General features: G+C 37.4%; 1 protein-coding gene across 9 annotated transcripts in view; it reads left to right on the top strand.

Annotated features, from left to right (window-relative positions):
* TIAL1 (TIA1 cytotoxic granule associated RNA binding protein like 1) overlaps positions 1–15922 on the top strand; it is a 31076-nt gene that overhangs the window by 13112 nt on the left and 2042 nt on the right. The window contains exons 4-14 of one of the 9 annotated variants that reach the window (XM_044439979.1): positions 1750–1850; positions 2888–2934; positions 3400–3549; positions 3758–3812; positions 4337–4424; positions 6280–6355; positions 9352–9460; positions 12743–12838; positions 12921–13005; positions 13554–13677; positions 13867–14006. In XM_044439979.1, the coding sequence (XP_044295914.1) occupies positions 2923–2934; positions 3400–3549; positions 3758–3812; positions 4337–4424; positions 6280–6355; positions 9352–9460; positions 12743–12838; positions 12921–13005; positions 13554–13677; positions 13867–14006 (935 nt within the window). In that variant the 5' untranslated portion in view covers positions 1750–1850; positions 2888–2922. Of the gene's footprint in view, positions 1–8; positions 1851–2887; positions 2935–3399; positions 3550–3757; positions 3813–4336; positions 4425–6279; positions 6356–9351; positions 9461–12742; positions 12839–12920; positions 13006–13553; positions 13678–13866; positions 14007–15922 lie in introns of those variants that run through there. The other 8 variants (XM_044440002.1, XM_044439984.1, XM_044439991.1 and 5 more) reach the window with 8 other exon arrangements.

The raw sequence follows: 15922 nt of genomic DNA, 5'->3' as shown, positions 1-15922 counted from the left end.
CTAATTCACATCAAATATAGCTTGATTTTTGGTAAATTAAACTAATTATTGAACCTGGTATTTGAAACATCTCTGGTAGAGCTGCAGTATTGACTGTATATGTCTATTCCAATGAAAGCCCTTTTGAATTCAGTGGGGCTCCCTCCAGGTAAGTGTGTTTAGCATTGCAGACCTAGTAAATTAGTTAATCTAAGCACAGATCATTTGACCACATGAAATGGTACCTTTTAAGAAAGTTGATAAATCTTAAGAAAGCAAGTTATTTTATTATAAGTATCCATATAAGAACTTCCAGTGGCAAATGCCATTTCCCCTTCTGTGCCGCAAAAAAGAGAATGTCCTTGCCTTTTATGACATATACACATCATATAGACACGATAATATGTACACTTTTAATTATATTTAAAATATGATTAATTGCTGGAATATTTAATTGGATCAGGTGACATTTGTTTTCTGAAAATGAAAATTCAGACACTGTCTGATTCTTGGAAACGATGGTCATAGAAGTTCCATTGCAAATATGGTTGCTGGACATTGTTATTTGAACCAATGAGGAATTTCTTTTTCCTGATTGCTAAAATTCACTCTTTTTAAAAATTAATGGTTTGTCAGCTCATGCATGCTTTTTAAATTGGTTAATCTTAATTATGTTTGTGTGTAACAAACCAGCTTCCAGCCATGAGTTATAAAGCTGTCTTGTTTCAATGAACAGTAACATTTCAGTGTTCAGGCAACACACTAAACTGAAGTTAATCTAAAATGGAACCAGGCTCTTCTGATCTCTCAGCTGTGCTGGGAAAGGGGCAATGTAGTGTGCAAGTCTAGGGAAAACTTGACTGGTTCCTGTCCAGATAAACCATGGCTTACTGTAAAACCAAACACAGCCAGTATCCTTTGTACCTTATTGGCAAACATAAATACCTTGCTTTCAGTGATGGCAGAACTTCACAAGGAAAAAGACAGTGCTGTCCAATAGAATGTATACTAAGCTTGACCTGACTCTCGGATTTATTAAGTGGCTTGAAGAAGTTGCACTTTCTTTGTCCATACTTTTGACCATAAAAGACCTGTCTCCTTAAATCTAGCTGAAAAGTTGAATAGGATAAGTATTTAAAGCGTGTGGCACAAACAGCTCCATAAATGATAGAAAGCACCAGGTTTTTAATGTTGAATTTTCCTTCCTGCTTTCCCCATTTTTAAATGCTGAGCTAGTAGCACCATAAAGATGCTTGAAAGGAACAAGGGATCAGGGTTAGACTCCTTTGACGTGCCAAGAGAGCAGAATTCTGGCAGTTTAGGGGTTGCAGGCTGTTCCCTTATTATATTCTCCTTTCTGATTTTAATAACATAAGAAAGGGGCAACATAATTTCTTGTATACTGATGAACTATTCCCTTATTTTCTGAATTGTAACCTTTTCTGAATTGTATATTAACATGTGGCCTGATGGATACAATCCAGCAAACATTACTTGCCTTTATATTCTATTAAAACAAACAATGGGAATTGGTCTCAGTTAGCTTTTGCTAGCTCTTACATATTATGTGATACTTCAGTGTCAGTCAGCTTTAACTCTGTGAGCAAGATGAGGAATCTACTTCAGTTTTGTGTGTCTGTGGAGTATTTGTATGCCTTACATTTGTTGGAGATGCCCCAAGCAGTATGGAGTTACTTTCTGGTGTCTGTACAGAAGTCAGTGGCAGAGGTTGAAGAATCACACATTTCTTATTGCCTGTCTTCTATCTAGAACTCAGACAAATTATATCAACCTCATCTTTAGCTCTTCCCAGTCCTCATTCAGTGCTGCAGCTAAATGTGATGGCAATTTGCAAAGCGCTCAAGCTTCTGGTAAATTCTATACTGCATTTTGTATTTTAAATATAATATCTAATCTTATAACAGTCATATATTTGATTTTAATTAATAACTTTTCCAAAACTTCTCTAAAGGGTGTTGTCATATTTTTATTATATCCCTCCCTCTGCTTATTTTCTGTAACTTGTAAGACAGGGATGGACAACTTGTTGCCCTCCATATGTTTGGGCGTACAGCTCTGAGCCTCCTTAGCTGACATAGGTGAGAGATAATGAGTGATCTACGGATAAGCATCTGAAGGGCTGCAGGTTGTCCACAACTGTGGTAGGATATTAATAGCCCCCAATATTGAATAGGGATTATTTCAGATTTTCCCATAAGAAACACTCAGGAATATATTTTTCAAACAGTTCTGTGTTTCATATATATCCTGTAATGTTTTGTTTTGCTTCAATTTCTATTTAGATAGATTGCACATTTTTCCAGTTAGCCCTTTATGAAATTCTTAAGTATGGTGTTAAACAAGATGGTAAAGAATAAAAATAAAATGACCTAAACTTGTATTTATAGAATTTAGAAATATGTTATATCCATTTGGTTTAGCTATTTTCCGACTATTTTCCTGAAAGTAATACATCTTAACAAGTATTTTTATTTTTTGCTATAATGCACCAATACAAGCAAGGATATATCTGATCTCTCTCCAGAACTCTACCCCCCACCCCCCATCTTAGCTGCAAAAGAATTCCCGTCTGGCATTTTTAATCTGTTGTCAACAAGACACTGTCCTTTTGGAACAGAACCCTGTTACATGTACAGAAAACCAGGTTACTAGCAAGGGAAGGAAAAAGTCGTTCATGTTCATGTAGAATTTTCTCCATGTTACGGACATGTGGGAAATTGTGTGTATGCATGTGACTTTGCTCTACTGAGTGAGTGTATGTGTATATACTCTCTTCATAACTCATGTTGAGAATTGTTTTATTAAGATTATATGAAGGAATGAATAAATTATAAAACCTATAATTACATAACTCAAACTAGTAAAGGTGTTCTTCATCCCAAAACAGGCTTTTGTGCATAGGTCTCTTCTGGATCCAGTCCTATGTGTCAAAAGGTAAAAAAATAAAATTTAAAATTTAAACCTCCCCCAGCATCCTCTGCAATGCATTTGGTGCTGTTTTGTTGGATCGGTGCCACATTCGTGTTCACCAAATAGCGGTCTGTCAGTGGCAGTTATGATAGGTGTAACAATCAGTCATCTGTTTTTTTGGTGAGTGTTACACTTCTCCCTCTCAGCAAATAGTCCAGTTACACCTCCTGCCTACCCACAAAGTAGGTGCTCCATGATATTTCTGCTGTGATGTTGATTAGGAGAAAACTGTATGTGCAGGTCCAAACCTGTAGGCTGTTATTACATGCTCAGGTCTAGAAAGAGGTCACAACTGCAATTATGTGAATGTTATTACTTACGCTATTCGTAACAGAGTACACAGCAATTAGAGGGTTTTTTTGTGAACATTTATATTAGTATTTTCTTTTCTAGCTTTAAGTAATATATTTTCCTGGATTTTCTTCTCAGCAACCCGATAGCAGAAGGGTCAACTCTTCTGTTGGATTTTCTGTTTTGCAGCATACAAGCAATGACCCTTATTGCTTTGTGGAATTTTATGAACACAGGGATGCAGCTGCTGCATTAGCTGCTATGAATGGGAGAAAAATTTTGGGAAAGGTACGTTGCATCAAAAGAATGACGTGCAAATAAGTGAATAGGCTAATTATGTTCCATGGCAAACATTTTAGACCCTGTTTTTAGAAGTATCTTAATTAATGTTTTCATAAAGAGAAAACAGCCTTTTTGTTAGATTTACACTTTTACTGTGTCAGAGTTGACATGCATTTGAGAATTATGTTGGTACTAATTTTTTTCTTAATTTCAGGAGGTAAAAGTTAACTGGGCAACAACACCGAGTAGCCAGAAAAAAGATACATCAAGTAAGTAATGTTAGTGCCCTGAAATAATTATGTTGAAGTAATCTTAGCAGTATAATTGTACTCACAAATGTATAGGTTAAAATCCAACATGGATTTTGATTAAAGTAAACCCTTTGAAATGCATTGGACTTAAGTTAGTCATGACTATACTAAGTTGGACTATACTAAGTCCAACTCTCATTGCAGGGGATCTGCTTCAAGTAGGACTTAGGTTTTAATCTTCCCATGTACTTTGCCATGTTTCTTTTCTATTTTGGTTTTATATAGTAGCTGAATTACTCAGCTTTTGATGGACTTATTACATGTATATCCTGCTGTTTTTCCTGTAAAGGTGCATTTCAGTTGCCAAATAACTTTGTTAGCTGAAGGATCTAATTTACTAGTTAAATGCAGATGTGAATTTGAACAGATAATTGTGTGAATCCTAGTCAAGTCCCTAAGAGTAACAAAATTCAGTTTCTTCCAATGCAAGAGAGCTAAATTAATGGATAACAACAGTGTAATAGTGTGTGCTTTCCCTCCAGATCACTTCCATGTGTTTGTGGGAGATTTAAGTCCAGAAATAACAACAGAAGACATCAAGTCAGCTTTTGCTCCTTTTGGTAAAATATCGTAAGTACCGTAGCTCGTTCCTTAAATCATGAATACAGAACAAGTCATGGTACAAGTTTGTTCTCTAAAATTGGTGTCCTTCATTCGCTCAGTTTGTTTAAAGTTTTCCTGGTCATGGGGAGTGGGTGGGCTAGCGTGATCTTGATGGGGTTTGCATTCTATGTCCCACATAAACATGAATGAATTCTCTGTATCAAATCTGTTGAAAGCTGTATGCTTTTAACATTCATTTTGTGTTTGGGGTTTTACGCTGTTGGCAAATGAACAAGAAAATAGTGTTGGTTCTTGGGGTTCATTTGGAGTTGTGTATTAGAAGTGTATCACGGTATCTTCCATATCTGATAACTGTTTAGTTAGTGTTGGACTGCAAAAATATTATGCAAGGTAGTGTAGCAAGGAATAAAACCTAGCTGTGTATATGTATTATTTTGAAAAGCAGTGGCATTACATTTAAAGTTCTTGAATTTAGAAATTAAACCAGCACTTTCTGGTAAGTTAAGTACAGCAGCTTTTGTTGTGGTGGTGCACAGAGTTTGCCAATCCAAAATATCTTTTCTGTGTAGACAGTAGGAACTTGGGATTAGATATCCAAATATCTATAGATTTTTAACTGAATATTTTAAACATTGTAAGTGTTCTTGTAAGTGCTATAGCATGTCTGTCTTTCTCTTGTTGCATAATCTAGCTTCTTCACAGATTTTCTTCTATTGTTTCCTTTATCCTTTTAACAACACCAAAGCAAAACCTCAACATCTTGTGTTACTTTACAGGAATATATTTCTGCTAAAAACATCTTTTCTCTATACATTCTGTACATATTTTCAAGTGAAACATAAATCTTATTTTGTCTTATTTTGTTTGCTTTTTATCTCAGTGTGGTAAGTAGTACTGTTTGCGAGCCAATATAAAAAGGTTTAATACAGGTTGCTATTTCTCATTCTTTATTTATACCTGAGACCTGCAGTTTTTCTAAAGTCCAAGTCACAATTAAAAGTAATAGCATTCTGATTATTTTGCAGAATTGCTCATAAGAATGGACAGGATCTTGAAGCTAACTGCAAGGAACTGTGCACACTGGAACTCAGTTGTAGATTTTTTTTCTCATTTCTATTTATTCTTATTATACATTATTTATATATACATATCTTAGTATTTACATTTAACATTCTATATTCAGTGCAGTTCTATATTTCCAATCATTTTAACTTACTCACTAAAATTTATGTGTAAAATTTGTTGTTTTCGTACTGGTGTGCTTAGCATTGTTGTTAGTTTTATTCTCCTTTCTTAAATTTCTGAAAATGTCAATTTTTCAAAATTTACAGCTGCCCAAACTCCAAAATGATGGTAGAGAATTGACCAAGAAAAATAAAGAAATCTGTTAACAGGCCATGTATGCCTTTTAATTCCTATTTTTTTCCTCTTTTTCAATTTTTTAATATTTCATATTTTATATCACTAGGCAGAGGGCATTTATTTAGAAAATGCATGGTAAAATAGTTAGAAATGTTACAGTAATTTATAGAACAGTGAACCTTAGAGGACCCTAGCCAATAGAGTATTAGAAAAGGAAACTTTGTTCCTTTTAACATTTCAAATTTAAACATTTTAGTTATAGAAAGTGTAGGTTATATGGATAGGTTGCATGTTTATTACATGTTATTTTTTTTGTCCTACTGCTTTTTTCTAACAGGTAAAGAAGCATTAGGGAGAGTTTAGAATGGTTATAGTTATAGGGGTTATTGAGTTTATAATAGGGAAAATTATGCTCACAATACAGTGTGTGTGGTTCCTTTTAGTTTTTATTTTGAAAATCTTTAATGTTTTCCTCATATAACTGTGCTTCTCTTCCCAGGGATGCACGAGTAGTTAAAGATATGGCAACAGGAAAATCTAAAGGATATGGCTTTGTATCATTTTATAATAAACTGGTGAGTAATCAGAAACTTAATCAGCAATTAACTTTCTGTGGACTAACAGGCCATAGACAGGTATCAGTATGTGGCCTGGGGGTTGGGGACCTCAGTGTAAGGAGATGGGACTTTTGGATGAAAAGTGTCACTTTCAGACTTGACATGTATGTATGTATGTATTTTATTGAATTTATATACCATACTCAATAGTCCCAAACTTCTTGGATAGTGTATTGTTTTTAATAGAATAATTGTGTGCATGGGAGACATTTCTGATTGCCTGAGGGGAATATCCCTGATTTTCATGGAATCCCTTCTTTCTGTGTCTCCTCATGTTGTAGCCTTTGCCATTCCAGTGCGCCCCCCCCCCCCACTCCAATTATCTGCAGTGACTCCTCTGGAAATAATATGTGTTAGTCACGAAGTCATGTCCGACCCATCGCGACCCCATGTTGTCCATGGGGTCGCGATGGGTCTTTTTTTTTTTTTAGATGGAGTCACTGAAGCAGTTGGTGTGAGCTTAAGTAGACTCCATCTAGCCACCTCATTCTCTGCCATTCCCTTCTTTTGCCATCAGTTGTTCCCAGCATTAGGCTCTTCTCCAGGGAGTCCTCCTTCTCATTAGGTGGCCAAAGTATTTGAGTTTCATCTTCAGTATCTGGCCTTCTAAAGAGCAGTCAGGGTTGATCTCTAGGACTGACTGGTTTGATCTCTTTGCAGTCCAAGGGACTCACAGGAGTCTCCTCCAGCACCACATTTCAAAGGCCTCAATTCTTCAACACTCAGCCTTCCTTATGGTCCAGCTTTCACAGCCATGCATTGCAACTGGGAAAACCATAGCCTTGACTATACGCACTTTTGTCAGGAGGGTGATGTCTCTGCTTTTTAGTATGCTGTCTAGATTTGCCATAGCTTTCCTTCCCAGGAGCAAGCATCTTTTAATTTCTTGGCTGCAGTCCCCGTCTGCGGTGATCTTGGAGCCCAGAAAAATAAAATCTGCCACTACCTCCATTTCTTCCACATCTATTTGCCAGGAAGTGATAGGACCAGATGCCATGATCTTAGTTTTCTTGATGTTGAGTTTCAGGCCAACTTCTTTCTATGTTTCTGTTATCCTAGGAGATGGGTCCTTGCCAAGGACATCTGGCTACAGTTTTTACCCTAGATGGCAAACATCAGAATTGTTGACAGCTGTCTATGTAGAAGAGAGTGGGGTCTCCTCAAATTGGCTGCTTGGCATTGCCCCATCATCAGGGAAAAGAGGCTCAAAAACTTGATTCTGGAGGGTTTTCGTCTCCTGCTGTATTCCAGTCCAGTGAGATGTGTTTTTCCCCTGCCTAGCTTCTGAGACCTGTGCAGCAAGAAGGCCTGTGTTAGGCAACTCAGAGAGTAGAGCTAACTTATTTTATCCCATATGGTGCATTAAGGAGTCCAGTTGGCTGGGTTTTGGATACTGCACAGCCTTGATGCTTCTGCATAATTATCACAATCCTCTTGCCCAGTCCCCCTTTTTTCTCTGCTTTAATAAACTCGTTTTTAATCTGATTCCAATCACAGTTGTGCTAAATCTGGTGTCTAGACCATGGGGCTGAATGCAGGGAGTGCACAGGTTTAGCCCAGCAATGGGGTTCAGACTGATGTCTCTGACTTTCAATTACAGATGTTTTCCATGTGATGAGTCCAACCTGTGAACCCATTGCTTTTTGATGGACTGTTAAGAGTGGTTTCTTGTTAGGTCTGGACCTGCCAGGGCGAGTTCATCATTGGTCGTTGGGAAGGGTAGAGAGTTGCCTGGCAGAAATAACATACATCCTTGCCACTTCTCATGATCTTGCTAGTTTTGTTGGCAACCTTCTTCATCTCTTGTTAGTCCCCTCTGCCCTATCATTGTAAAAATTAAGAAAAAAAGAAATTGAATTGTATCCAAACTTTTGTTTTGTTTAGTTGGTTTACACAAGTGTGCATATTTGCAAATCTGCTATGACATATGTGTAATTTTTTCCTCTGTTTCACTGTTCTGCCTTGAAATTTGTAAATTTGTATATGTGTATTGATCACCAAACTCCCTGCTTTACCTTGAAATTTGCATATCTTTACTGATCCGTCTTACTTCTTTGTATCCCACATATATATCTGACCAGTGAAGTGAACTGACAAGTTAGTGAGAGAAGCTGAAAGTGGCTGGCAGTTGCAAGAGAGGGAGCTTTTTGAGTGGGTATAATTACTTTGGTAGTATGTGAGTCAGAGTTTTTTTGGGTGTTTGCTAGCAAGACATGCACTGAGACAGAATGGTATTGACCAGAGGAAGTATCAGTGTGGTGGCTTGGTGAAAGACCTTGATTTTTATAACCTTTATTAAACATGTAATTGCATTCATAAAGGACCTGACCATTAAATATATTTGACAATCTGATGTGGGAGGCAAGGAGAGTTCCCCCCATCAGCTGGCGGTCCCAGTTGTCTGATTGTAAACCAATTAATTGTTGATGTGAAGAATGATGAGATGAAGATTTTGACTTTAGAGTTTCCTATGATACATGCTGAACGCTGGCAAGAGGACTAGGGGGGGAAATAAGCCGCTGCATCTATAGGAGCTTATTGAGCAAACAACCACCCCATGGCAGCTTATTTTCAGAGTGGTTTATGTAAATGTTAATTTGCCAATGAATTGGCTGCAGAGAGAGAGAGTGGGGAAGAAACGAGGATCCCTTCTGTGAAATTTGTTTTCTTTAATGTCAAAAACTGTGGGTTCAAATAATTGTCTTCCGTGTTGGGGCTCAGATTCTACTTCTGTCTTGTATTCATTATGTTGAGCAAGTTACTTCTCCTTTGAGACTAGTTAAATTAGAAAATCATGGGAAATTTTATAGAACTATATGCAATTAAAATACAGAAAATGGGGGCTGGGTAAACAAAACATACGCTTTGCACTTCCAATTTTGACATGGCTTATTTTCAAATGTTATCTTTTTGATGCATATGTACTGAAAACTGAACCTATGTTTTTCCATCAGGATGCAGAAAATGCAATTGTGCATATGGGAGGGCAGTGGTTGGGAGGTCGTCAAATCAGAACTAACTGGGCAACACGAAAACCACCTGCCCCAAAAAGTACACAAGAAAGTAAGTATATCAGTGAAGGTAGACCTGGGGAGACATAGTAGTCTTCTTTCTGTTAATGTAAATCTGAAATGCTGTAAGATATGTGTGTGTGTGTGTATTTGGAGCAGTTTAGGCATAACAGTAAACCAGAATTCTTTAGTACAAGTTAGTGCATACTGCTCAATTACTTCATTTTGGCTATCCCTGCAAGCAGGAGTGGCAAAACAAGTGGAGCACATACTGTCTATGGTTAGTTTAACATAACATCCAAACAGGGAAATCAAACTTTTTGCGCTTCTCACAAACTAGACTTGTAATCCTATAAGAAATCCTGGTTTATGTCTCTGGCTTGGTGGGAGATGAACATGCCAAGGTTCCTTGCCTCATTGCATGTGAATCAGGCCACAGTCTACAGCTCTTTGCATAATTTTAAAAATAGTATTCCAAAATTCAGTAATATTTGTATAACACATTTGATTGTCCAAACACATTTACTTATCTCGTAAATTTTATGGTTTGTATAATTAAGTTTTGTAAGTTTACAGCTGGAAGATAGTTAAATTTGGGTTTAGGGTTAGGATTAACTTCAAATCAGTCATTGTAAAATACTTCAGAAATGTACAGTTTCCATTCACAATCAATGTGATTGGAAACCAAAACCAACCAGTCAATAGCCTAATAAGGAAAAAAGGGGAATAAAGATGGGTTCTTCACCTTTTGTAAAGAATGCACTTACAAAATGACTAACCATGTGTTTTTAAACCCATGGATTGATTGTCAGGGTTGTGAGCAAGCATGCTCCCCCATGCACTCATTGTTTCTGCTTCAAATCAACTTTCATAAACAACCCAGGAACTCCAAACTCTTGTCAACAGTCAACAAATCCAGAGTTTGAACCTGTAGTTTGTTGAGTTGGCACTTTGTCTGTCTCCTATCAGTCCAGCACTCAAAATTCAAATGTCATATCAAAAAACCCCCAGGAACAGGATAATGAAAGTTGATTCATAGTAGGACAAGTGCCCCTGCAGAAAGGAATTGGCACAATTCTACCAATTATGCCAATTAACTCATTAATTGGCATTACATACAAGCCAGGTCCTCCTTGCTTTATTTGCTAAAAAGCCATCAAGACAGTGAATAACAATTTAAAACAATACAACCCTGTCTACATAAAATAGCATTTAAAAACTTCAAAATATTAAAATAACTGTATAATATAGAAGGCTAAGTTTAAAGGAAATTTAAATTTACACCCTTTCTAAAAGATGAGAGAGCTGGACAAATATTAATTTTTAAGGCTGTGTATACCGCACTGTGGGTTCAAGGACAATAAGCCTCTTTCACATGTGCTTGACCCATGGACCTTTGTGGGTAAAGATGCCAACAAGAGAGTCTCTCCTGCAAAACTTAATAACTGAACAGGTTCATAAGAAGGCAGGTGGTCCCTTGGATAGTCGAGTTTTAATATGTATAATGGCTGTAAAGATTAAGAGTAGCATCCTAATTAAGCCTGAAAAGCAGTTAGCACTGGTTGCAATTACACTTTCAAGACAGGTGTCCTGAAACATTAGTTAGTAGCCTAGCTTCCATATTTGTCTACCAGTTGAAACTCCCAGGCATTTTTAATGGGTAGCCCAACAAACTATTGTTTTATTTATGTTACATTACATTAGTTGGAACATTCTGTAGCCAAAGAATAACTGTTGCTAAGCCAGGACCTATTCAAGAAGGAGAATCCTTGCTATTGCTGCCACCTGAAGATCCAGTGCCAGTTTAGTATCAGGGAGTATTCCCAGGCTATGGATTAGATCCTTCAGCAGAAATACAGTCCCTTCCAGAACAGATGAAATCCCAATACGTAAATCACGCTTTCTACTGACCAACACCACCCATGTCTTGTTTGGGTTTAACCTCAGGTGATTCATTGTCATCCAGCCCTTTATCAAGCCCAAACAGAATTCAAAAGTTTTGATGGCTTTCTTCAACTTAGAGAGCAAAGATAAATCAAGCTAGGTTTTACCACCAATTTTAATCTAAAATTGCTGCTATTTTAATCCAACGCTCTGAATGATATCTCCCAGCAGATTCATTTAAACATTTCAAAACTAACTGGGGGTGGGGAGCATCAGGCCTAGGGACAAAATCAGGCCTTCTTGGGATTCCAGTCTGGCCCTCTGTGGTTCCTCAGATAGCCCCTCTGCCTTTCCCCGTACCACTGATTTTTGATGATTTCCTAGCTGTTGTACAATTTTTTCCTCCATTCTAAAGATTGAAATTACTCTGTTAAGGGTTAGTTCTTTGTGTGTCTGTAATTCACACACATAGGTTAAGCATCTGCACAGAACGCACATATGTAGGTTCACAAATGACCCTCGAAGAACCATAGGTAATTGCAGGTAAGTAACCTGGCATTATACAGTAAAACCTTGGATTGCGAGTAACTTGTTCTGCAAGTGTTCCACAAGATGAGCAAACATTTCTAATAAATTTTAACTTGATAAATGAGTGATATCTTGCGATATGAGTAGTATGTGAAGCTGAATGTTACATGATCACAACTGAGCCAATGGTGGTTTGCTCTCTCTCACTGCCATCTCACCCTCATGTTTTGTGCTAATGCAAATGGGGATTTCAAAGGTGCAAAAGAGCCAGTTAAATGTTATGTGGAGGTCCAACAACAAGGTTCCTAGTTAAAGTTGCACGAAAAGAAAAAGATTCCATTGAGCCAATAGTTAGCTGTGATTCCGTTAGTGATAATGAAAGTTGTCATACACAATAACCCTCCTCTCTCTTGTCTCCCTCACACCAGCCATGAAGGTTTTCAAAGATAAGTGCAGGTTAATTTGTTTTATTTTTCTTTATATTTTGCATTTTCTTTATTCTTTTGTATTATATTGCAGTATTGTAATCATTTTATTTGAATATTTTTGGGTTGTGGAATGAATCATCTGAGTTTCCATTATTTCTTATGGGGAAATGCACTTTGATATACAAGTGCTTTGGATTACAAGCATGTTTCCGGAATGAATTATGCTCGCAAACCAAGCCTTTACTGTACTTCACTATCATGGGTTTGAACTTGTATTTCTGAAAGCCACATGGCTTAAAACAGGAGTGGAGTCTAGGAATTTCTGGCCCTACAGTTTACTTTACTATACTAGACCAGCTGTGCATTTAAAGAAAACCTAGCATTCTAAAATGTCTCTAATTCCCATATTAGCACTGATATGTTAGGATCATGTGACACTGTTCAACCATCTTCTAAAATGGAAGCAATTTTAGTTAAAATGTTTTGTCTTGCAGACAGTACGAAACAACTGAGATTTGAAGATGTAGTAAATCAATCAAGCCCCAAAAACTGTACAGTGTATTGTGGAGGAATTGCCTCTGGTTTAACAGGTGGGGATGACATTTATGCTCATCAAATTCTTTCTGAAGTGATCTAGCACAAGCATGACTAACAAAATATTACTACTTATAGATCAGTTGATGAGACAGACATTCTCACCTTTCGGACAAATTATGGAAACAAGAGCTTTTCCAGGAAAAGGCTATTCATTTGTGAGGTATGGCTGCTATTTCTCCTTACTTTGAATTTAATGTAATAAAATATTTACAGAATAAATTACTATATATAACCTTGTACTGTATGTATTGTGCTTAAAGAAGAAGAAAATTTGAGCCCTTGTAAGAAACTATGGATATACAATTAGAAGTCAAAAAGAAATTGTATAACACTGGATTATGCCAGTGGAACCTTTTACTGTGCTGCTTAATGGTTCTATGTTAGAAGTTTTTAATGAGTTAAAAAAAATTCATTGGTATTACTTTGCATCTTCCTTTGGGAGTAGTACTATAGTATGTCTTTGATAACATCTCTTTTCATGTTCACGACATCCAGTCTGTTGTAGTGGTTAGAGTTTTGAAATGGGGACTTGGGAATCTGAGTTCTAGTCATCACTCAGCCATGATGTTTACAGGGTGTTTTCAGGCTAGTCATTCTCAGACTAGCCCACAAGGTTGTGAGGATAAAATGAAGTGGAAGAGAACTGTGTAAACAACCTTGATTTCTTTGCAAGCAGAAAATTAGATATTTTTTTGTTTTGTTTCTCAGGTTTTCAACACATGAAAGTGCAGCACATGCTATTGTTTCTGTCAATGGAACAACAATTGAAGGACATGTTGTTAAATGCTATTGGGGTAAAGAATCCCCAGATATGACTAAAAACTTCCAACAGGTAATTGGCATGTTAAATAGTATATTGTAGCATTTGCTACAGTTGCTGCTTACATATGGAATAAAGATGCGAATGCATTATTTTGAAATAAACAATTTCATCCTTTTGCATTTTTCTTTCTCTTCTCTTTTCTAGTTAGTGCTCAGCACTTTCAGATTATCTAAAACTTAATCCATTTTAATTTCCTAGGTGGATTATAGTCAGTGGGGACAGTGGAGCCAGGTGTATGGAAATCCGCAGCAATATGGACAATATATGGCCAATGGATGGCAAGTACCACCTTATGGAATGTACGGACAAGCATGGAATCAACAGGGATTTGGTGTAGAGTAAGTAGTTCCATACCCTCAGATGATAATTTCTCTAGGAATCTAAACTGTGATCTGTATTCTTTGTACCTTATTTGTTGTCAATAGTCATGGTTCAGATGAACATAACTTTTGTCCCGTAAATAGTGTCTTAAATCTGGTAGCAGTATTAATTACACTTTTGTTCATTCTTCTTTGGAGGCTGTGGTTAGTATTCAAGGCTAACTTCTGTCATGCTGTAGGAGTGAGTAGTGGTGAACTGTGTAATTTCATTATAAAAATTAATGTTGCTTAAGGAAGCTATTCTTCCATTGCATGCCAAGGCAGCAAACTTTGGTTTGCTTTTCACTGTAGCTTGCCTGTGAACCAGAAAAGGAGATTCACTGTTGTTCAATAGACTGACAACTAAAAAATATCAGGTCTGAATGTAGCCATAGTCTAAATAAGATGTCTTATATAAATGATGGTGAGAGGTTCTATATGGTCCCTAGGATAATGGAGCCCTTAAGCTTATATTCTGTCCTACAAGCTTTTCAACACAGGCATAAAATCATTCAGCCATATCAGCAAGTTTGGGTGCTGATGAAACATAAGGGATGCCTCTCCTTTCCATCTTCTAATCCCAGAGGTGCTGTGAAATTAAGAACAGATGTGTGAGGATGGTGTTCAGGTAGATGAGGACAGATAAATGTCTTCAGACCGGACTGAAGCGTAGGTCAGGAAATCTGATCAGGATGGAGGCATGCAAGTAGCACTGGATGGTGATTCACACCCCCTAAAGGGCACAATGTACAGTTTGGGAGTACTCCTGGACTCTGCATTCTCAGTGAAGCCACAAGTGAAGTTGGTGGCCAGAAGTGCTTTCTGCCAGCCTTGACTGTTTTGTCAGCTGTGGTGTTACCTATGAAAAGCACACTTTGTGTCTCTGAGACATGCTTTGGCTTGGTTACATCCAGACCAGGTTACTGTCATGTGTTCTGTGTGGAACTGCCAATAAAGTCTCTGGAAGCTTGGTTGGTATACTTTGTTGGAACACTTGTAGATGTTAGGCATTTAGATCACATTACAGCTGTTCTGTGTCAGTAATCTTGGCAGCCTAATTCCGGACCCAATTCTGGTATTGATGTTTAAACACTGAACAGTATAGGAACATGTTTTCTGAAGAATCACATACACATATATGACACTGCTCAGACTTTAACATTAGCATCTGAGGTCCTGTTCTCTGCTCCACTGGTGAATGACAACAGGCTCTTTATTTGACCCTACATCTCAGGAATGCTGGCCTCAGAAAAAATATGTATTGTCCTTGCTTTTCTTTAGATCAGTAAATATTTTTTGTTATTCAGGTCCACATTTGAATAAATTTTTGGTGCTGTGCTTCAGTAAATTAGAACATGAGAAAAACCATGTTGGATCAGACCCAAGGTCCATCTAGTCCAGCACTCTGTACACATGGTGGCACACTAGCTGCCCACATGATGCCTCAGGCAGAATGGGTGCAAGACCACCTCCTGCCCAGTCTCCCAGCAACTGGTGTATTCAGGAATGTCATCTCTAGTAAAGGAGGTGGCACACAGCCATCAAGGCTGGTAGCCATTGATAGCCTACTCCCTCATGGTTTTTTTCAGTCCCTTTTAAAAGCCATCCAGCCATCCCATGGCAGCAAATTCTATAGTTTAACTATATGTTGTGTGAAGAAGTACTTCTTTTGATCTATCCTGATCCTCTCACCAGTCAGCTTCATGGGATGACCCTGGGTTTGAGTGTTAAGGGAGAGGGAGAAAAATGTCTCATTCTCTACTTTCTCTACACAGTGCATTATTTTAAACACGTATAAGTTGTTTTATAGGCTGCTGTTATGTTTTAGTATTTTAATATTATGGAATTCTGTTATCTGATTGTGACATACAGGTCTGTAAAGCAGCTTGTGACAG

The sequence above is a fragment of the Varanus komodoensis genome, unplaced genomic scaffold (assembly GCF_004798865.1).
Source record: "Varanus komodoensis strain SLA01 unplaced genomic scaffold, ASM479886v1 scaffold1, whole genome shotgun sequence".
Classification (NCBI taxonomy): Eukaryota; Metazoa; Chordata; class Lepidosauria; order Squamata; family Varanidae; genus Varanus; species Varanus komodoensis.
Note: the sequence above shows the minus strand (reverse complement) of the source record. Positions and strands in the feature narration are given on the sequence as shown.